A 24,038-nucleotide genomic window follows, 5' to 3' on the forward strand; every position below is an offset into this window, starting at 1 on the left:
TTTTAATTACAAACAGAAATACCAAAGCCGTTATTTAAAAAGAACTAAGAAATATTAAGTTGATTGCTAGAATTTCCACATTATCATATCTGCCAGCTGCCATACAGGATCGTATCTGTATTTTTCACAATTCAGATTTTTCTTTTTAAGTCGCTTATATCCTAAAGAATATAAAGTAGACAATTCAATATACAAATTCACTTTAAACCCATAAGTAAGTCTCAGATTGTTAAGGCTACTTTAAAAAAACTTCAAGGCCAGAACAAAAGAAACATAAAAAACAGATTTAAAAGAACTGTTAAATTAAATGCACAGCTAAAATCTCAACAGCAGCTGTTCCACATAATTCTGACAGCAAAAATTAAAGTTTACCTATAAAGCATAATGAAAAGTATTGTTAGATATAAAGGGAATCAAGTCAGGCAGTCAATGTCATTTAAGTCACAGGTAACACTGCTGCATTAAACACTGTTCCTAACATGCCAATGAACAAGCTATAAACAAACTGCATTAGCAGAGCACTGAAGCTTGAGTACAGAATCACTGAATCCTTGAGTACACTCAAGGATTGCTGGTATTTTTGCTTCTCTTGTCACTTCATGTAAGATTTGATACATCCATCCAGGAGAACAGAAAATGAGGGAATGCATGTTTTAATAGAGTTGGAACATGGTGAGATTAGTGATCCTCCTGTGGGACAAGGGTCCCCACACGACAGCACAGTACTACCCTAAGACACTTCCTGTTGCGGGTGACCAGCTGGATCAGAAGAGTATGTACAGCTTTTGTACAGGTGTCTATGAAAATGAAACCCATCCCCTTCTGTCACCAAAATTTATGCAATTTGAAACAAAAAATCCAACCAAAAAAACCCCAAGAAAACAAAAAGCAAACCCCTCCCCGCAAATACTGGGATTTCTGAAGAAAAATCATAGTTAAAAATAATTTCTCCAACCATCTCCAGTTAAATTTCTCTAGCCATCACAGATATTCAAGTATTTACCATAATAATTACAAAGCAAACTATGTTCTTAGAAAATAAACTAAAAAACAAAATCCATCTAGCTGGCACAATCAAAATGAAATTTGGATACTTTACTCAATTCCCTTCCAAAGAAACATGATCTGGCTAAATGACATATAAGCCATTTTTAGGGATGATATTTTCAACTGGGTTAGCAGGACAGCACAGATTACACTCTTCCAGGCTCTACTCAATTTCTTTGAAGATACATAATTGTTCAGCTCTACTTATCAGCTCAAATTCTTGATGGCATTTACAGTACATAAATAATCCTGTTCATCATCTCTACTTATATCAAAACCTACTGTGATTTTTCTGAAATGAACAAGATTTTTAAGTGTTCTCATCTCACAGCAAGCTATAAATATTCATTCAACAATCTGTCAGATACCCAACTTCAAAAGAAAACTGGCTTGGAGGCAAATACATGATAATTACAGCTTTTGAATTCCTCAGCAACTAAAGCTGCAGACCTATACTTCTAAACAGATTTTACTGATTTTCTTTTTCCTTGTTCTTAAAGAGAAGAAATAGGGTGAAAAAAAGGCAGAACGGAAAGATTAAGAAGTGTAAGGGAATATTTTAGTAAATTGTCAATACAAAGCTACAATAAAATTTACCTTAAAAATTACCTTAAATGATCTGGCCTTGCAGTCCGGCAGGTCTGTATGACATTATTTAATGTATTCAAAAGTAATCTGGCAAAACTGGCAAATATGATGTAAAAACAAAAGCACCTTTCTTTTTTCTTTGGGGGAGAAGCTCTTTTTTTTTCTTTGGGGGAAAAGTTCATTTAGTTCAGTCTACCATCTGAGTGTTTCTTAGATATTCATCACAAACATTTATCCTTTTTAAAGCAGGATCAAAATTAGATTTTCAATAGTAATTAAAAGCTGTTCAAAACAGACTATTTACCTTATTCCATATCTAGGTAACAGAAAAGTAGAAAAAAATTTAGAATTATTATTTTTACCTTTTCTAGCTTTTTAGCCTCAATATGTCGCAGCACCTGTTCCCTCCAGTCATGAGGGACTTTAGTTTTTCCTGCAGGGTCTAATAACGAGTGCTCGGAGTTAACCCTTGGGTTTGATCTCTTGGAGGGGCTAGCCCGCGAGTAATTGAAGTCACTGACTGACATAGTTCTTTCTGGTATTTCGCTCACCGACGGTCGTGCACTCTGCGGCCGGGTCACATTGGGACCATCAATGCTGTATGTCCGAGCAGAGAGAGGCCTCTGCTGTCCCGACATTACCGCTGCAGCTCTTCCCATTGAATGCAAATCTCTGTATGTTAAGTAGTCCCCTTCAGGAACTTGGGCTCGTCTTGAAGGTCCACTATCCCCAATATTTATGGAAGCTGTAGAAGATACACTGCTCTGCCTTTGAAGAGTGTGCCTGGTTGCTCCTGGGAGCAGTCTGTCACTTGGTGGAACAGCCCACAGATCTGTGTGTCTCCCAGCCATCCGCTGGTGAGTGTTGTACACAGCGTTGGCCCGGATATTGTTATGATTGGAGAAATTCATGTTGCCAGAATGCTTTACATAACTGGGAGTTTCTGTACTGTCAGACCTAAGCAGATGCGAAGGAGGTAAAGTGCCCTGTTCTACTTGGGTGGTTTGTTTCTGGGGCCACAAGGCATCTTTTGCTGCTGCACTGCTGCTGTACTGAATATTATATTGGGGAGCACAGAGCATCTGTGCACCGCCTGTCACTGGTCCCCTCACTACATTAGCACCTTCAGGATTGTGATTTGAGTCAAACTTGAACACCGTTTTTGTAGAAGATACTAAATCAGATGATGACGATGACCCAGGAAAAACCTGTAAATGCTGATCATAGAGAAGAGTAGCAGATTTACTTCGGACTATGTTTTTTCCATCTGCAGTATCAGATCCTGATTTTACCGCCAAGTTTGGTTGTTGAGATCCATTCTCATTTACAGTATCATAGATTTTCAGCCCACCACTGTCCATACTTGTGATGCTATGAGATTTCATCACAGGACCACTTCTCTGTGGGGAGAAATCTTCAGTACTTCTAGAAACAGATAGCTCAGCAGAATCCCCATCAACTGTAGTGCTTTTTGCTAGTTTTTCTTTACCGGGAGACTGTACTGTTTCCTCAGCAAGTCCGTTTACTTTATTTACACGATATTTATTTCCATTTTCCAAGTGCTCACTTTCTTCTTTTGCATTGTTATTCAAAAAGCCCATTACTGAAACCATTTTCTGTGTTTCTAACTTTTCTACAGGAACTGCCACTGCCTCTTCACTAACGAGTTTATTGATATTCATGTTTATTTGGTCTAATTTGTGAGACTCCTCTACAGGAGTACTTAGATCAACACCTTTTCCTATTAGGCCTAATCGTTCTTCAATGCTCAATTCGTATTCAGACAAATTTGTAACCTTCTCTTGCACATTTAGTTTTTCTTCCACTGTAATACTCAATTCTCCTCCATTTTGCAAGAGATTATTCAAATTTTCATCTTCTTGCCTGGAAGAAAAAAAGATGGCTCTTAAAGAAATTCTCCTAAGAATGAATGTATTTCTCAAAGTATCATTTTAGAAAAAAAATTACCACTAATATGCAACCATGTTGGGCATACAAAACAGGACAATGAAACAGATTTGTGATTTGCTATCTTATATTGAAGAAATGTTATATAAAGAGCTCATTTGGGCAATGTTTTTATATCATGTGGTTTCAGAAGTTTGTTTAAACTCAACAACAATAATTAAAAACAGTTCAAAAGTTTCAAGTACAAAGTGATAATAACTTATTTTTTTATTAATTTATTTTAGTTTCCATTTTGGGCAATTTTCCTGTTTGTATTAGCAGTTTTTTTGAAAAATGGCACTTTTTAACTAGAACTCCTAGAAGAGTAACAACTGTAATTCCATTATTTGTAAGTTTTTAAGAACCTTTAATAGTCATGTCAGCAGTCAAAATGATTTTCAAAATTAAGCAAATAAAAACACAGAGCTTTCAAAATGGCATACTGATGTATTTTGTAGGGATAAAAACTTAAAAAGATAAAATTATTACACTGTATTATTAAGGGTGTAATATGTATTGTATACCCATGTATTGTATACTAAAGCTAGTCTCTGAAAGTTTTTTTTTTTGAGAACTTTATTAACCTTAAGAGAACATTATTAACCCTGTTATAAAACACTGATATTTTAAACATTTAATGAATGATAAATGAATTAATTAAAGGAAAGAACACCATATAAAATATTAAGTAACATTTTTCTAATGTATGTTCTTAGTGATCCACAGTATCTTACAAACCTGATTTTGGATAGAACAGCAGCATGTGTTTCTTTGTCAGGAGAACAGAGAGAAATATCTTGGCTACTGTCAGTATTTAAGGAAACAGAATCTGACATTCGAGAAGGAGAGGAACAGTTGCTGTTATTCTGATTACTATTGTGGGTAGCTTCATCTGATAAGGAATCAGTATCTTTTGAATCATCTGAAATAAAAATGTGCCAATTTAGTTAGATACACTGATCTTATTAATAGCCATTTCATATGTGTATGTAGAGTATTTAGAAACTCTCTCTTGTTCTTCAGTATTTCTTACTACCAGAAACTAAAATGTAAGCTAACATCTTTGCAAAATTCATTTAAACTTACAAAATACTGTTGGAAATAGTTCCTATTTTTTAAAATATTTGGCCTAATGTAAACAGCCCTTATCTGCTAATTAAATCTAAATTCTTGCTTTATTCCCATTTCCCTTGTCATACACGAGTGCTATATTACTGAGTACTTCCTTAAAATATCTAGCAAATCATACTTCTGTTACTATATGGATTTCAGAATTGTCCATTACATGAGTCTATTGGCCTCTAAGAAAACGAAGCACATTGCTTCACATGCAGTATTTTGAAAGGGTACACCATTCTTTATTTTGAATATTCTATCATTATTGAAGCTATTTACTAGACCAACTATTTACTATTTACTCTGGAACCATCTAGATCACTGGAAAAGCTCTGTATAGCTTTTTAGGTAAAGTAAAAAATCGGCAATGAAAAACGGTCTTATGCAGATTTTGAATTCAATGCATTCCCATGCTTTGCAGATCCCTTAGGACAACATTTTCAGAGTACTTTACCCCTGTGCACATTGATTCTTGCATAATGTATGCATACTTACATACTACATCCGTATAAAAATAATTTCTCTGGGAGAATTCAAGGCAGCCGTGATTCTGACATGAGTGTAGAAACAAATACATTTAAATTTTTGCTTCAAGCCAGTAACAGATGCCAAATGCATACATTTTGTGGAACTAATGTCTGTCTTCAGAGACAAGAAAGAAGTTTTGACCTGGTACTTTAGTCAGACAAAAAAATCCAAGGACAGCATTGGTAAACATCCACCTTTTCATCTGTATGTGACCCGCAGCAGATTCTTCCTGCTTCCACCATGTGGCTTTCCTCACCAAATCTCACCTTTTTATATCTAATGTCCAGAAAAGCCTTTTGTCCTGGAAGTACTGGACTTGGATGTCATATGAAGCAAAATATTATTTGCTATCCTCTTTCTATATCATGTTTTCTCTGAATCCTAGGCCATTTCTTACTCTTAAGGAAATGATTACCCAGACCAAATTTATATTTCAGAGAATATAAAATTTAGTTAATATAAAAACAGAGTCAGAATTTTCATGCTAGAGGAGCAAAGAAAAATAGAAGAGTGAAATAACTCTGGAGAAAGAGTTTTCACAAGAAAGGATTATTCTTAAACCTTAGGAGGAGAGCACAGCTTCTGTAGAGAAATTTAAGTAAGTGATACTGCTGCCTACAGCAGCAGTTCTAGCAGCTGCCTATTGCAGCAAGAATTCACAAAATCTGGATGAAGGGGGAGTTACAGAGTATTTCTAATATAAATACCACTTTCTGCAATCCTTTTCTTAAGGACATCAAGAGTGTGTTCAAGCTCCAAAACCCTCAAAACAAACACCCCTTCTCTTCCTGTCTGATTTAAACTGACAAGAATCAAGAAAATTAAGATATCAACACAGATTTCCCTCCCATGTACTCCAGTATATGCAATTTTTCCCCCTTTCGTTGCTTAATTAGGAAAATCTTTCTTTTAAAATATACAATTTAAGCCTACTTTGACTGAATTTAATTTGAAAAACTAACCACTTTTATTTGAGTCAAGAAATCATCAAAATCACAAAACACGTCCAATGCGTTTTATGGTATCTTACCTTTTTTGCTGTTGCTTAGGGCTACCACTTTCGGTTGGTTTATGGAGGTTTCTATCAGTGGTGGTCGCATTTCTGCCATTTTCATCTCTTCATCAGAGGAGAGTTCTTCTGACTCCTGCTAAAGAAAAACCAGCTTTACACTGTCTATTTTGAAGAGCAGTTCAAAGGTGAGTAAATGCTGTTCAAACTATCACTAAACAAAATAAAGGGGTAAAAAGATAAACGAGCCACATAACATATGCAAAGCAAAACAACTTTGTAGTGCATCTGTAGTGCAAGTCAACTGAATTATCTTTAAGAAGCAGCACTTTCAGACTTGCATTGTCACTGCTGAACTCTGTGGGATGACACCCAGACAGATAATTTTAACTGCAAAAAATTTCTTGGAGCAAGCAGATGAAGCCTTCATTTTAGCACTGGAGAGAGCATCCAGTTGAGTCCAAGTCACAAAGTGATCACTGAACCAGCAAACACCGCAGACTGACAAGCTGGGTATTGGTTTTGAAGAAGAGAGCTCAAACTTAAACGGCTATAAAGTAGCCATGACCAAGTCAATCCTAGGAATGGAGACATATGCTGTGAGAAGAAACTGAAGGAACTTGGCTTGCCTAATCTAATAGAAACAGAGTAAGGGTAGGTTGCCAGGGGTAAATTCCAAAAGGAAAAGAAGTTACTTAACTTCAAGAGCAATGGCAGAGAAAAAGCAGTACTGAACACATTTAAATTAATACTCACTAGTTCTGAACCAAAAAATGGAACTCAGTGCAGTTATGAGAGAGATTAATTAACAAAGCTGCTGCAAGAGGAGCCATGCAACTGATTCAGTTCCTACTGTAGTATCCAACTGCTAGCCCTATATTCATTTATCTTCAAAACTCAATTGTTTTCAGTAAGAAACAAATCCCCAACAAACCGTTCCTCAAAGCAGAAATTTCTTTCTAGTAAACATGCTTCCTGCTCCAAAATCCATGTTGCAAACTGCAAAGAAAGCCTGCCAATATTCACTTTTTCTTACTGTTTTGGAACACTTAATGCATGGAACCTACTGGAGCATCATCTTCCCATTATACAAATTACCTGGCCAGTTCTTAGGTCTATAGGAAGGACAAACTTGACTGAGACTTAACAAACAAGCTATATCAGTCCTAATTAAAAATAATAAAAAAAAAATCATTGGCTTTTCTCTACAATCCAAACATCCAACTTCTTCACTACATCTACCACATGCCCTTCCTCTTGGATGTGATATACAAGTGTAATCAATGCTGAAATGAAAAGCTTACATAGAGGCAAAGTTTAGCTATCTGGATTCTGCAACAGTGTTACCAGCAGGAAATAAGGAAATACATTCAAACAAGGACATCACTGTACCTGACTTGTGTACTTACTACAGTTACAAAGAATTACTGTCACTATCATTAGACAACTATCATGATCTTCTGAAATATTTTAAAACGAAAGAAAAAATGTCAATACCAGTATTTTCAAAAAGAATGTAGAAGCAGGAATATACTAGTGGGGAAGCAGCCAGTGACAGCCACTACTGCCTGTCACTCGAGTCTTTTCACTGTATGATATAGGCACATTCCACAGCTTACACAACACAGGCAAAAAAAATCACTTGTGAAATTATAAAAGAAGTATTTTACAGGTTGTGACTGGGAATTGATTGAATGGCAACTTCCAAAATTTGTCATAAAGCTCAAACTTCCTAAATAAATAAATTCATGGCGTTTGACAGAGAGGTGCAAAGTTCAGAAGTTTAAAATCCTTCACTGTAAGGGAAGGACTTTAGTAAGTATATTCCAAGTAATATTCCTGACAGCTTACTAGTAAATACAGAGGAGTAAATATTTTTAAAATTACTTTCCACTTTTCATTTGAAATGCATGTGTATAATCACTTGGACACAGAAAAATTTTATTGCTACCACTGACATTTTCTCATTTCAGCAATAATTAAAAGAGATTATTTAGTGAAGTACTGACAGTCAAACAACTGGAGAATTCTACAGAAGTACGAGTCTTTTCACAGTGTATATCAACTGAGTTTGCATTATTTTTCTTTAAATGCATGCATCTTTTATTATGAACTTTTTATTAGCTGTTTCAACTTTTACTTAATACAAGCGAGAAAAGTACTGTATTGAAAATTATCTGAATTTACAACATTTATGGAGAGCAATTTTCTTCTATTGTCAACAGAAATTTTCATCTCCCAGAAGAACAAATTCAGTACAACACCAGCACAATTTCTAACTGCTATAATGCTCATAGCAATGCCATACCTCAAGCATGTCCTCATGGTTGACAATTTTTTTCGTGTTCTGCAAGGTTTTAACAAGTGCAGTCACATGTGAATTTGCAGTGCTGTGCTCAGCTTCTGGTTCACTAGGCTTCTGCACAGAACTTCCTGCTGAATATTGCTTTCTCTCATCGGCTTTGTTCTTTATTGAACCAATTTCTGAGGTCTACAAAATTAAGAGTATTAGCAGAGAAAGCATCCTAAAACCTGTTTAGCAACATACAGACCCAGCATTATATATTTTCGGAAAACATGGAATGGAAAAATCTGAGCTCTGGAATTGTAAAGAACAGAATGCACCAGGTATGAAATGCTAAGAAAACATCATAGATAACTAAGGTACAGTCCCTACCCTGTGTCAGTCTGACTCTTATCCTTATTGGTGTCAATATGCACCATTTTATTTCAATATGTATGTCAGATGAAAAAAATCAAACAGGCCAATACCTGCAACGATTCTATGTGAGCACCAAAAAGTAGTCCTATCTTCTATGATGCTGCATCAAGCTCTTAGAGACTTGGACACTTTTGCCAGTCTGCTATTACCGCTTGTTACCACATAAAGCTTTCAGTCATGAGCAGTAAAAGCCTTTGAGATTATCCAAATTTCATTGTGAAGTCTGCAGATGAAAGAGGATCCGAGGATGACGAAGATGCCATCCTCCAGAAACCAAAGAAGGCACCTCCTTAACACATCCAGTTTGTATATGTTTGTATATGTGCCTGAGAATTAGGTCACTTTTCTTGTTTTTAGTGCAGGAGGAAGACTGCTACTGCAAACCTTATGTTTGTGACAGACCTCCTTAGGTGGGGAAGAGGTAAACTGGTTCTGTAATCTAAGAATTTTTTTTTCTAAAACATCAAAGGGAAGGGAGAAGAGAATTAAAAGGAATCAATGACACTTTAGTCTTTGGAATTTCTCACAAAACCAGAAGATAATATTATCTCTAACCTTTACCCCCACATCTTTTACAGAAACTGTCTGGACTTCACGTTTTGACTCTTTGGCATTATCTTCAGTTGATTCTTCATCCTTTAGTCTATGTACAATTGTCTGGACTGTTTTGACCATATTCTTCAGTTCATCAGGATATGGAGTTGGGTATCTCTTCAGATTGCCCTCCTGTGTAACAAAAGGCAATAAGGTTCTACACTTATTTAAATGTCAGAACTAAAACGTAAGCTTTAAAAAAAATAATTAGTTAGGCCACACCACTGAATACTCTAGAATGTCTACCTTGATACTCAAGTCTGCTGGCACTGAGGCACACATAAGCTTATACAACCAGGCAAGATTATGAATCACTTTCACTCCCTTTCCCCCAACATGTCCAGTGATTGCAAGCAAAGATTAAACCAACTATTAATTCACTTAAAATAAAATCAGGATTTATCATGGTTTCCCCACTTGTTCTCCACAGCACTATTACTCAGGTAGCATCCTAGTTAAGCCCTTCACTGCCAAGTATCAGCTTCAGTTCTTCCCTTGTGCCCTGCTGAAAATATCTGGCCAAATAACGCTGAAACTAAAAGCAAACACAACAAAAAAATCCAAATCATAGTGGTTCATCCTGCTAGATACTCTAAACTGATGACTTGATTTATTCAGGAGAGTGAAACCCCTAACCAAAGTAAGGAAAAGGATGAGATTAAGGGTGGAAGTAAGAGGGAGGGAAGCACCATGTATGCAAAAATAAATTTAATACTAACCCGAGGTGGTGCCTCTCTCTCGTCTTTGTCTTCATCACATTCAAATGCCACCTGAGCACGCTGTTTCCTCTGTTCCTCCCACAGAGATGGATTGAAACTTTCATTATCAGATATGAACATAACTGAAAAAAAAAAACCCAAAGAACCCAAAGAAGTATAAGAATAGGCTACATTATGTAAAACAAAATACACTCTTTTTCTTTCACTTGGGTGGGATTGGTGTGCTTTTGTATTCATTCTTTTTAAAAGATGAAAGACTTAACAGCATCATTAATTGAAGATTGGATGCAATACCACTGCTTTATGAATTTGGCTGCACTTTTATATTTAAAAATCCCTATCTTTAAAAAGAAAATCATATCCTTAGCTGTACACTAGTCTTAACATTCACATTTGAAAATTTTCAGCAGAAATCTGATGAGTGGTTTTATTCTATATCTAAATATGAAATAATGTATTTGTGTGTGTGTATATATCTATAGACATTAATTATACTTGTATAGATATATACAGACTATTATCAGTGGTTAACATCATTAAGCACAGGTAAGTACATTCATTAAATTAATTCATCTGATTTAATTTAATGAAAATATAAAATGAAAACCAAGAATGACTTAGTGAGAAAAACTGATCTTACTATTCCTAAAGCAATGTAAGCACCTAAAACTGAAGGTTAAGTTAATCTCCATGATTTTGCAGCACTTACGCAGTTGACAGGGACTTTGGATACAAGTGTTTCGTGCTTAATTTTCCAAGAGATTAAAAAAATCTTGCAGGTACTCGATGTCTCTTATTTTAGCATGTCTTGGTGTTACATCAGCCAGGTTCTACTTTTAGCATGACAAATAGTCTAATAAATTTGCCACTGCCACCCAGAAAATTTATATCCTTCACTAGCAATACCAAGACTTGTATTAACCACTTCTACACCTGACATAGAAAAATACTTAATTTTAGGGCTTAGTAAGTGCAATGGAATATTTGTTACTCTGCATTTATTGGGTAAACTTAAAATTTTAACACATCTGAAAATATTATAATAAACTTCACTATCACTATGAGTTCCTGACCAAAAGCCAGGAACCTAATCTTATATAAAACCAGTTCAAACTACATGTGAGCAATATGCTTTTTCTGGACTGACTTTTTTTTTTTATTTCAAAATAAACCAGAGAATACTATGTACTTGTCAAAAAATACATACTTGGTAATGAAGGAAACATTTTCCTAAAATAGTCAGTTTAAAGCTAATACTTACTTAAGAGAATTTCACCCCAAACCATTAGGCTCTTTTGGAAGGAATGAGGGTGTCATGCTGAGAGTGGCAATCACCATGTGTTCCTGTTAGTTCATTTCTCACTTTACTCACTGAAATAGTTTCATCTAGAATTTCATCTAGAACATCTAAATCTCATTAAGTTACTGTTCTCAGTCATCAGACAGAACTCATCATCTCTTGCAAGTATACTTCAAACTTTAAGCAATTAAGTATTTAAGCATTATTTAATGAAAATCATATTAGCAGGAAGCCTTCTCATTATTATTTTCAGAGACCACTGTGACAGGTAATTTCAGAAATTCCTTACCCTCTTCAGTCCTTGGCTGCTGAGGGAACATGTAATTAGTAAGTACTGTTTTCTGTGTGTCAGGGTCAGCTTCTTTTTGAAGAGGGATAAGTGGTTTAGACTAGAAAGTAAATAAAAGAAGGCTATGTTATGAGACTATATATATAAAAAGTAAATACTACCTATATACCACAAAGCATGCCTGTCCCATGACTTTGAAGACTACTCTCCCTTGAATTAAACCATTTCTCCTCTGAATAATTTTCACAAAATTAAGACATTAATATGTCTGTATTTGACTGATGACAGGCTTTTTGATTGAGGACAAACTCAGCAATAGCTTTTGTGAAAAGAAAACACTAGATAGTCAAAAAGTAACCCAGTTTCTTTTTGTACTTACTACTATCCCAAAGCACACTGATCTGAAATGCATAGATATATTTAGCTATATAAAACTGCAGACAATCATATAAAAAGAAAAATTCAGCACCCTTGTTTTTTCATTTTGAGACCAGATTGAATATCCTCCACCCCTTACAGGGAAAGGCAGAGGATTCTTGAAATTACTGTTTTAGTAAAAGTGAATATCTGAGGCTAGTGGATCTCTGACAACCCTATAGACTTTAATGCCCTTCAGAAAATCAGCATAATATCAAGGACTTTAATAAAAGGGAAAAATACAAACACACGAGTTATTCCTTAAGAGCTTTGAAGTTGAACAGTTACACAGTTCAAAGGTATGGCAGAAAACCTAACTCAAAACCAGGCATGCTGAGTTTACCCGCTGGTATAGTTGTGAAAGCAACAGCAGGCTACATGGTCAAGTTCAAACTTATCAAGCACTAAACTCACCTGAGTAAATTAGCCGGAACAAACAAAACCAACAACAAAAACAAAAAACAAAACCACAAAAAAACCCAAAGAAAAAACCAAACTAAACAAACAAAAACACCCCAAAAAGCCCCCCCAAAACCCAGAGAAAACACAAAAAAACCCCAAAAGTTCCCAATATCTGTTAAAATGCATTTCCTCACACCACTGAATTTCTCCAAGATTATGAGCCTTCAGAGACAGGTAAGCTCAGTACTGGTTACTTAAGGAGAATTGACATAGTAATGTCAAGAAAGTACTGATTTACACAGCACTAGGTCTCTTTATTTAACAGATGGCTCTGTTCTTGTCAGTCCCATTAGGAATGAAGTCAAAAATCATTTATTTTCAATATTAAAAAAATCTTTACCTGATTGTCTGATAGCCACATAGCGGTGAGTTGTTGCAGTTTTGTAAAAGTAAATGGTAAATTCTTTAGTCTGTAAATTACAAGAATATATGTAAGTACATTTAGCCATACTGTTCAGACTTCAAACAATCCTGCATTAGTCTGTAAAATATTTTAAAAGGACATTTTCATATGAAGTTAACTTAATAGTGAGAGCTGAAAGGCTACAGAATGCAATTTAAATTCAAATTAAAAAAAAAAAAACAACCAAACAAGAAAAACTTGTCTGCCCAGTATAGCAAGTAGCTTAAAATAAAGAAGTGACATTGTGACCTGAATTTAACTCAACTGGGTGACCTGAATACAAAGACAATTAATGTGAATTAATAAATCTGAATCCTCACCATTTTATCTGTCAATATACATGCCAATTAAGGAAAAATGTGTTATACCTGAAAATAATTTTTTTTCTAAAAGATACATGTATGGGGACTGGACTGTCATGGATAATGGGTGCTCTGGCACTAAGGGATAAATCAAGCTACAGACAGAGTACAGAGAAGCTGGATTGACAGAACAGGAGGGAGAGCTCTGCTATTTCTCTCTCCCAGTATACTTCAATTGTATAAACTAACAATTCCCCAAAGCTAAACATTTTGTCTATTTTTAATGACCATCTCTAATAAAAGATAACTTATTCTCCCCTGCACAGAACACCAAGGTCTTTTACACTATCCTATGATACTGTTGGGTGCTCCATATGCAATTCAAGAAGCTGTTAATCTTTAAGTAAGAATCAAAAGTTTTATGAAAATAACCAAGTAATTCCCTAGAAAAACAGATGCTAACAATCATGAATGTAATGAAGCTGCACTTCAATGCATCTGCCAGGTCATTAAAATAAAGATAGCTTAATATAATGGAGCTGCAAGATCCAGAATATAACAATAATACATTAAATATATTTCAGTCACCTTCTGAGCTATGTGTGAGATAAGGAAAGACAGCCGTAATGTATTCATAACAATCCCTCTACATTATTGTTGTGTTTTATACAACTTCTACTTGATTAAAAGCATTCACAAACCTATTGTCACTCAGATTGATGACTTTTAATTTCTGCATATCACCCATTTCTTCAGGGAGAAACTCAAGCTTATTAGAATGCAGAAACAACACTGTTACATGCTTCCAGTTTCCAATCTAAAAAAAAAAACCCAAAAAAACAAAAACAAAACAAAACAAAAACAAAAAAAAATTAAAAATAACCACAAAGAATTAATTCATCTTCACAACATTCATATGGAAGTTTTAAAAACAATTAGTATTGAGGCTATTTTGCCTTGAAAGTTTATTCTTACATACTAAAACTTGTTGCTTAAAAAAAAAAAAAAACAAATTTCATTATTTATAAACTTGTATATTTGTATACATCCTCCTTTAAGAAATACAAAGAAAATCCTCTCAAAAATTAGTAACTTGTTATTCACAAGTTGTACAGACTATATAAACACATTATTGTTATTCACAAGTTGTACAGACTATATAAACACATTAAAATATTCAATTTACAGACTTGCAATTAAATACATACCTCTGATGGCAGCTGAGTTAAAAAGTTATGATCTGCAGCAAAGGTTCTTATATTTGAGAGCTGCCCAACAGATGAAGGCAATGTTTCAATTTCATTGAAACTACAGTCCAGTTCTTCCACTGATATTAACCTGCAAAAAAAAAAAATTAATTCCTCTATACAGATTAATTAATCCAACATTAATTGAATACTTGCAGTTTAAATTAAGTTAATATCACTATTAATTATTAATCGCAAATGTAGTTCAAAATAAACCCAAAGGAATTAAAATCCAAGAAGAATTCTTTACTGATGGCCTAAAATGTGCTTTTTGGGTGCTGTTAGTTGATTACAGGTTTTTTGGTTTTGTTTCAAGCTTGCTTATTTTTTTAAAATCTCCTTTATGCTGTCCTCACAATGAAAACAATGACCAGCAACATTGAATGCTTGTGTACTACATGACAACATGCCAGTGTAAGGCATTGAAAACATTCAGAATGGGATACATCATAGTCAAATCAGAGCTGAGTGCAGTTTCTGAACAAGCAAAGAATTTCAAGTGTTACAGACTGTGAACCTAAGTATCTGGCAGTGAAGCAGTACTTTGTAAACTCTGACAACAAAAGATAAGCTATATTAATTAAAATATATGAAAATAAAGTGGTAGACATTGTACATTTGTACAGCACTTAATTGTGAGCCAATTATTTCCGCTATTATTTGCAAGTTTTAACTTAAATTACTGAGCATCAAAATATATATTAAAAACTTGCTGATGTACAGCTGAAAATTCTCCATATATATACATAAAAGATAAATACATGTTCATATTTATTTTTTACAAGATTTTTGAGATTGGACAATCACTTGCAATATCTACCATAGCCATGTTACTGTCAAAAAAAAAAACAAACCACACAACAGTTTCAGAAAGCTAATTGACTCTTTAAGAACCTTGTTTTCTGTCACATTCAAGTTTTGTTTTATAGATTGGTGGCTGCATTAAGTGAGGAACAAATGTCCTTTGGTATTAAGTAATAGGAACATTACTTATATTACTTCGTTCTGCAAAGCAGTACTAAGATATGAAAACTCTTGCTTTAAATTGTATTAAGGCATTAACACATAGAAGAAATTAAATCAAGTAGTTATAAAAAAAACTCCAAAAGAGGAGCTACTGTTACAGAAGAGTAATTCAGTTCAGAAAGGCAATTCAACTTCTTATTTTGGTGAAATACCTACCCTCCTATGGAGTCTGGCAAATAAATTAACTGGTTTTCATCAATTTTAAGTGTTGTCACCTTTTTCAGAGAACCTATAACAATAGGAACAAGTAAATCAAAATGGACATTTGAGTTCATTAAGTTGAGTTTTAACTTTAAATTAAGAGGGGGAAAAAAATCCAACATTATGGGCAAGCCACCACATCTTCTCTATTCCCTGATGTGCCTATAGTGCTGTATTCCTAAGGAAATAAGGAGATGAGCTTACAGAACTTGTCTGCTGGTTTACAATGTGTCAACCATTTGGCAGGTGGGGAAAGGGAGAAAAAGAAATTGTTTGGGTTTTTTTTGCTGATAGAGACAGCAGTTTTTCATCCATTTACAAACTAGTGTATAAAGTAAAGAATGCTCCAAACCAATTTTAATTTATTATTCAGTCATGCATTACAGCTTTATCAAGAGCTGGCACAGAAACAGATTTAGAATGTAATTTTTGTATTTTCAAGTTCTCTGTGTCTGAACTACAGGCTTCTAACAACATGAATTAACTTAAAATACAAACCAATAGACTCTGGCAGCTGCTGAAGTGAATTACTGGATAACAGTAGGTCTTGTAGGCTTTCACAACCTGAAATACCTTCTTCAACTACTTCAATGTTGTTTTTAGAAACATCCAAGTATGTCAGTTGTTTCAAAGTGCCTATGAACTAAAAGCAAGAGAAAATAATGCATTCTAAAAAGTGGAAGTTCGAAACAAAAAAATCTGGCAAATTTGACCTCTCAAGTGTAATGCCAGAGGAAAAGACTTAGAGTAGTGAAATAGAGTTTTATGCAAAATATACAAACTTTCAAATGAAGTATTTTGTGCAGATAAGCACAGCTAATGTTTTTACACACAGAGACACCCCACAGTAGCTCTGCACATCCCTAAAGTCAGTCTTCTGCACATTCAGTGGTTGGATTAGTTACCATGAATCAAGTAATTGAAGCTTTAGAACAGACTTCAGAAAGAAACACATAATGTGAGAACATCATTATGCTCCAGTAGACTTTTTTAATGCTCATTTTTGCCTTTTGTGTAAAACTGCATCCTCAAAAACAACAATGAATCCCTAATTGTACTAAACTGAAAGAAACAAATCAAAATACAAGCTTGTATTACCATTCCACATGAACCAAGCATAAGCTTTAAAATTTATGCACACTACTCTATTGAAATCTTCACTCTCAGAAATACAGTTTTATTTTACTGCAAAACACTGTTCAGCTTGTATTTTACAATCAAACCACTCAACTCTCTATGAGTTAGCTGATGGAAAAGCAGTAGAAAAGACTACTTATCAGGCAGGAAGGCCACATTTCACAAGACTGCTAGTGCTTTTAAGGTTGAAAACAAACCAGCTGCTTCCCAAATTTCAAATACTCATTTATTAGTTTGCTAAACTTAAGCACAGATTCTCAAGTACTGTAATAATCGGTCACCATGGACCACATGTAATTTTGACAGATGTCAGGAACCCATACAAAGTCAACAGACTGTTTTCTCAGGAACTGACTATGCTCCCTGTTTACAAAGCACTGGAACAAGCACTGCTTTTTTACAACTGTGACCAGTGAAAAACCACACAACATGTTTATCCTATATATTCCTTCCTGCTTGCTATCTAACATAGAATAATCCCTTTTTGGAAGGGCTATTCAGACCTAAATTTGATTTAAGATTTTTATTAGTTTTCCTGAATTGCAGCATAATTTTTAGATGAGAAATATATAACTTTCAATGAAAAAAAAACCACCAAAAAGCTGTGAACGCAGCTCTCGTGATCAGTGATAATTTCTAAGTTAAGCACTCAAGTGCCATTTATTCTTTTGGCTTTAAGTAACACTGAAATTATGTAACAACTTCAACATACATACTGACAAAGCAAGTACCCGTGTAATTTAAAATACTGTATGTTTAAAACAGCGAAAGAACTTACCCCAGGAATAAGTGTTAGTCTATTACCATCCATCCAAAATTCCTTTAATCCACTCAGTTGTTCAAGTACTTCAGGCTGTAAAGGGAAGCCATTTAAAAAAAAATCTTATGAAAAATCGCCAGTGAATGGCAAAACCAACTCCAGTGATTTGTCTATTGCAACTTCAGTAATGTGTTACTGTAGCTGTTATACCCACTTTTTTCACTGGGTCATCAGAGAAAACCCAGATAACTCACTTTTAAATGAAAATATATACTAGATATAAAAAAACATTGAAGAACCTGACCATAGCACCAAATAATTTTCAGAGAAATGCTTTCTGTTGGTTTGGTGTCTTTTACAGAAAGTATTATTTTTCAACAGGCACACACTAAGTACATGTTACATGTACAGTTTTGATGGAAGACATCTAAAAACATTTAAATTTCAATCAACTCAGAGGACCTGTTTTTCAAAAACCCCAGTGATTTTTTGGTTTGGGGAAAAATCAAAACAAATTTCATTTTTTCTATCAACAAAGGGTGCATCTCCATGATACAAGCTAACCACTCTATCCATAAAATGAAGTGTGGGATTGTGTTTCCAATACAACTTATTGTTAAAGGTGTCTTGTTTATCAGGGAAAGACCCCTTCTTCGTAAACATTAATGTTGCATATGCTTTCCCTATTTAAACTTCCCTCCAGAGAAAGCAATACAAAAGAGGTACTACTGCACCTTAATAAGTACAGCCAAGTTCAGATAAATGCTAAGTAAATTTTGTTATACAGTAAATAGACAGTATTTCTGCTGAAGTTGCAGTCCTGACTTCCAATAACTCACTTTCCAAGAAGATGTAATTTAAACATTAGTTTAAGGCTCCCACACAAATATCTACCCTGTGATGAGAATATGGCAGTCATAGTAAGGGCTAGATGTTTAACCGTAATAATGAAAAATTCCTTAAATAGACTCCCCTATTTTCCAAACTATATCACTAGGCAAGCGTTCAGCTCTGCATGCTCTACTAGTGGCACACAAGGGTTTGATTCTATTGTGTTGCAGGTCGTCAAGTTTCATTATACTTCTATTTCAATTCCTTTACCTAGGAAAGTACTTGTAAAAGCAGAGAGATGTTGCATGACCCTTAAATACAAGATATATTTGCCTGTGAGACCACAAGCAGGAAACAAGTCAATGCATACTGAAGGAAAAATCTGAGCACCTCAACTGTAAATACTGCTTTGAACAACATTCAAATTTAATATGGTTTCCTTTGGATCTAAATCGTGCACAATAATAAAAGCAGATTAGGCAAAAAATTGTAACATTCAATACACTATAATCAATAAGTGTTTTGAATTTATTCTAAGCCTAACAATTATTTTTCTAATTCAAACACATATTATTCTTAATTATTTAGCAGTACAGTAACCACACTATATAACAGAGTGTTATTTTAAAATGGAGTAAAAACATACTCTCTTTCATAAGATCACACACATGATTTTTATAACAGGCTCCATAAAGTAATGTAAGGTATAAATAATGCTTGGAAGCAGAACTCTTAAGATTACGTTCATGTTTTTGTATTTGTTAATAACAGATCAAAGGATAAGAAGATTTATAAGAGATACATAGCTCTTTTACAAAGCAAAACTCACCACTTCTGTGAATTCATTACTTCCCAAGTCCAGTCTCTCCAGCTGAGTCAGTCTGGACATGGTTCTGCACAGGAAAGGGATTAATAAAAAATTAGGTCTAAGAAAATACTAGCTACATCAAATCTTCCAGATTTACAAAAATCTAGTAATCAGTATCAAGTAGTGCTGCTATTCTGTAACTGGAACAATACCTAATTAAAGAGAAATTTTTCACATACTGGTCAACCAGGCAGATATTACTGATCCTGCAGACTGCTGAGTGTCACACAAAGCATATACTGCAACACACTTGAGGCTGCAAGATGAACTTAGAAAAACTAAAGACCAGTAAAGAAATCTTCAAGATAATGAGTAATGCAGTGGTGCATCTCTTCTTTTGAGTGGTTCAGCTTTTCACCTCCAATCACAATATGTCTCTTCAGCAGTCAAAGGCTGGTTAACTACATGTTTTCTTCTCAAAGGAAGACTAGTGATCAATTAAAACAGAGAAGAGCACTGTTGAAACACAGTATGTAACACCACCCTTGTACATCTCCAGGCTGCTACGTTACTTCCATGTAATGTGGTTTGGAATCCTAATTATTTCTCTAGTTGTACATTAAATGAGATTACTAAATTGGATTTTGTGACATATCAATACTCTTTAACATAACTTATGGCAAATACTAAACCAATGTCTGAAATAAAAGTAAAATCAATTACTTCAAGCTGTGTTTTGGAAACATTTTTCCTCTATTTAAGTGCACTTTGGGGACACCATAGAGATTATCTACCATTGCATATGTGGTCACAACGGGTACTTCACAGTCAATAGCAGTTCTACCTGGAAGTATTTTTTAAGAGAGTGTGAATCCCTAATATAAAAACATATTTATGTATTTATTTAATAAGAGATTTTCACAGAACGATTAGTAGTGTCTAAAACTTTCATGTATAAACTGCAACTATGTACATACTATCAATTTCTGGAAAAATTAAATGTAAGAGCTTCTAAAAGGTAGAGTCTTGTATATTGTCAGAATATCACACTAATTTCTTCAAGAAACAGTTGCATGAGCACAAGATGCTCTATGCAGCTAGTCAAAGCTTCAGTTTTTCTTCAAATACAGTAAGATCTATAGTTGATCTTAAAATACAGTTCAAATATAATATACTGGAAAATGTCATATTTACTGAAAGTAATTTAATGTGATAATTAATATTATTCATGGAATAATCTCCAAGAAGGAGACTCAACATTTATTTAGAAATCTGATTTTCATGACATTGGAGTAATTAAGCTAGGGACAAACAAGGAATTTAGCATAAGTAGGTAAAGACAAGAGCAAGACAAAAGCAGCAGAAACCTTTGTTGCACTGTATAAATAGTATACACAGGCTTTGAAGGAAAGCGCCTAGCTAACATTCCTGCTAGAGAAGAAAAAACCCAGTAAAACATGAAAATACTACTTTCAGAAGACTCTAAGAAAATTCCCTCATTTGTTGAAGCTAATGAACAGGATGATTACCAGTAAGCTAATATTCTTTCTCAATTTCTAACTAAACTTATCTGAGTCCTTCTGAAATCCTGCTGAAGATTGATCCCTCAAAGCTTTGTGAGACCATGCCAGTATCAATTTTAGTGCTGTATGTTCCTAACAAATTTGCCCCAAAGAGTCTCCCAGAAGCACTGCTGAAGAACTCCTTTAGAAGAATCCAACATAGCATTCTGTAGCTTTTGCAACTTCACAGACCACACTATGCAAACCAATGTTATGTAACAATGACAGGGATAACAAGTTAACTTTATTGATTTGGGGCCCTTTTTTCCCTTGCCCAAATGACTGTGATCTAGCAAACACATCCGCTCAATGACAAAACATACACAAATGTGTTTGCAAGATGAGGTCACCAAAATATTCCCTCCTTTCCCTGCTGTTTACATAATAGCACTATCTTCTAGGACTATCTTCTTGCTTTTCTGTATTGTTTATAGAGAAATACCACCAGACAAAATGCAAACAAAGCTTCCAATAATGTTATGGTAGCAGGAAAATTCAATGCCAAACTATGTTGAAACAAACATTAACTAGATCATGGACCTATTTTCATCTTTGACATGGTGCTGTGTAATCCTTCCCATAAACTGAAAGCCTCTTTCATAATTCATAATATTGAACTCGGCATCAATTCAACTCAATACTAAGGGATCAGATAGCCTAAATTATGTCTCAAATTCTGTTGTATACAGACAGCTTCACTAAGGTTAACAGTAAAGCTTATATCAAGTGGCATACAATTCAAGGAGAGTGTGTGTCATGGCAAGATTGGGCCTTGCATCGCTGTAATTATACTCTCAAATAACATGCTTCTTTCTAAAATGTTTACTCTTTTTATTGACAATTAGGCCATAGAACCTTAAAAAAAATGAAAAAAAAAAAAGTACCACCATATTTTTACTGGACCATCTTCCCAATTTACCCATCAGAAAAATGCCTCTAAAATAGTCTCAGTGTTTTTGCTTTCCTTTCAGTGGAAATAGTTTCATCCAGCTGTTTTGCATTAGAATGGTGCCACTTGCAGTCTCTGGCTGTGGATAAGCTCCAAACAAAATGATACATATTTGGCATAAAGTTTGACATAAAGTAAGGTTGATGTAGTGTGTTGGCATTGATTACCCATTTTGATTAACATTCTTTCAAGTACTTCATACTTTAGTGTCATAAAATATTTGCATGTTTTACTCAGAAAGAGGGCTAGTTTGATGCTGCAGAATTTATCCAAATACATTTCTTATTACAAATAGGAAAGAATTTACTGTAAGAATATTAGAAAGATGAGAGTCACAGGAAAACAAGAAATATATTGGTATTTTATAGCAAAAATATTAGGACTACTTATTAACTGCTTAGCATCTTATTAACTGCTTTGAATTTTCTATACTTTTTAAAGCTGTTGCATCTTCTATAAGAGTACCAGAAAAGAATAATGAAGCTGACAGCCCAGCATGTACCATAGATTATTATGGAAGAGAGGAGCTCTTCATGACAATTACTGTTTAGTTTTCAATTGAGAACAGAACTCTGAAAACACTGAAGTCAACAAAAAAGTTTCCCAGCACCTTCAACAGAGGGTACATTTGACTTAAACACATTAAAGCATGTATTACTGTCTCATCAATACAAGTAAACTAAATTTTAGAAATATTTCATGTAATTCATGCTGTTAATGTTAATTATGGCAATTAAGGCCAGAGTGATCTTATAAACAAAATCTCTATTAGCTGTAAGTTTTAATTATAGCTACTGTTCCTCAGTTGGGAGCAACTTAATTTAGAGAGGTACCACTCTAAATTACATGCCCTGTAATTTTTTTCTGCTAAAATCTAATGATAGCAGAGAGAGCTGAATAGAATTGAGAGTATTTATACCACAGAACATTTCACACTTTGAAGATGTAACTTCATACTTTCTGATGTTGTACATGTCATTCTAGATATATGAGTTCTGGCTTGTTTATACCACAGACTCCACAGTACAGTATCTAGGGACTTAAAAAGGGAATCCAAATAGAACATAACCCTTGATCATGTCTTATGCATATAATTAGCTACAGTCACTAAAAAAACTCGCTGTTGTATTTAAAGAGCTGGTAATTTCCACTTCAGCCTACGACATTCAAGTACCTCCTAGCATGAACTGGACAGCGCGAATATTCGATTGTTAGAGCCTCCTGTTCTCCACCAGAACGTCTTACATCCACCAAAACCAGCAACTCTACCAATTTCTGTTGCCAGAGAAAGATCACTTTTACAGTACCCCACAACATATTCATGACTCTGGGTGGCTATTCACATCCCATCTTTGGGATCAGTTTCTTTCTTCATTGACCTCTTGTATCTTTGTTAACCTGCTTGGAGCTCCAGAGTCCCAGCTGGAAAATACTGAGCATTGCTCTTGTTCATAGAAACAGCAGGAATTGCATCACCATCAGCCAAGGCTTGTTTGATGAAGTGAGAATTGCAAGGCAGGGACTAGAAAAATGTTAGATTTTAGGAGAGAGGTAAAATGGATTAATGTTTAAACAAATGCTGTAGGAATTTCTAGAACTATACAATACTTACTTTGGCAATATTTTTAACTGGTTTTCTCTAAGTTCCAATATCTGGAGTTTAGTTAATCTGTAACAGAAAGGCATAACAAATTACTACAATATTCTGTATTTAATGACAAAAGCAATCTCTGACCTTAGTTATTATTATAGAATTAAAAAAAATCTGAAAGCTTGAATTTTTTTTCTTGTAACTACATTTTGTGCAAAATTTGCATGTTATTTTAAATTAATTGGTTGGAGTTTGATTTTGGTAAAGCAACAAACAATATTCTGTCTGCTTTTCTAGACCTGTTTGAACACATTTTGTTCCTTCATCCCAAAAATTTTGAAACACTTCATTGGATTAATTATGGGTACATGTTATAGTCCTAATGAAAAGTACACAGGAAGTAACAGAGTTACTTTGCACAACTAAAAATGTTCAATTTCTACTACTGGCAATCAAACAGTTTAATATAAAAAGTCTTATCTG

At 34.4% G+C, this 24,038-nt stretch overlaps 1 protein-coding gene across 7 annotated transcripts in view; it reads right to left on the reverse strand.

Moving 5' to 3' along the window:
* The window catches only part of ERBIN (erbb2 interacting protein), a 115,744-nt gene that overhangs the window by 16,165 nt on the left and 75,541 nt on the right, over positions 1 to 24,038 (reverse strand). For 5 of the 7 annotated variants that reach the window (XM_054002721.1, XM_054002719.1, XM_054002716.1 and 2 more), the window contains 15 exons: positions 23,577 to 23,633; positions 19,475 to 19,538; positions 17,833 to 17,907; positions 16,416 to 16,560; positions 15,873 to 15,945; positions 14,652 to 14,781; positions 14,145 to 14,260; positions 13,079 to 13,148; positions 11,860 to 11,959; positions 10,271 to 10,392; positions 9,513 to 9,683; positions 8,544 to 8,726; positions 6,257 to 6,374; positions 4,321 to 4,504; positions 1,998 to 3,519 (listed from right to left, as the gene is read on the reverse strand). In XM_054002721.1, coding sequence (XP_053858696.1) covers positions 1,998 to 3,519; positions 4,321 to 4,504; positions 6,257 to 6,374; positions 8,544 to 8,726; positions 9,513 to 9,683; positions 10,271 to 10,392; positions 11,860 to 11,959; positions 13,079 to 13,148; positions 14,145 to 14,260; positions 14,652 to 14,781; positions 15,873 to 15,945; positions 16,416 to 16,560; positions 17,833 to 17,907; positions 19,475 to 19,538; positions 23,577 to 23,633 — 3,130 coding nt within the window. The remainder of the gene's footprint in view (positions 1 to 1,997; positions 3,520 to 4,320; positions 4,505 to 6,256; positions 6,375 to 8,543; positions 8,727 to 9,512; positions 9,684 to 10,270; positions 10,393 to 11,859; positions 11,960 to 13,078; positions 13,149 to 14,144; positions 14,261 to 14,651; positions 14,782 to 15,872; positions 15,946 to 16,415; positions 16,561 to 17,832; positions 17,908 to 19,474; positions 19,539 to 23,576; positions 23,634 to 24,038) is intronic. The other 2 variants (XM_054002720.1, XM_054002718.1) reach the window with 1 other exon arrangement.

Source organism: Vidua macroura, chromosome Z (genome assembly GCF_024509145.1).
Source record: "Vidua macroura isolate BioBank_ID:100142 chromosome Z, ASM2450914v1, whole genome shotgun sequence".
Classification (NCBI taxonomy): Eukaryota; Metazoa; Chordata; class Aves; order Passeriformes; family Viduidae; genus Vidua; species Vidua macroura.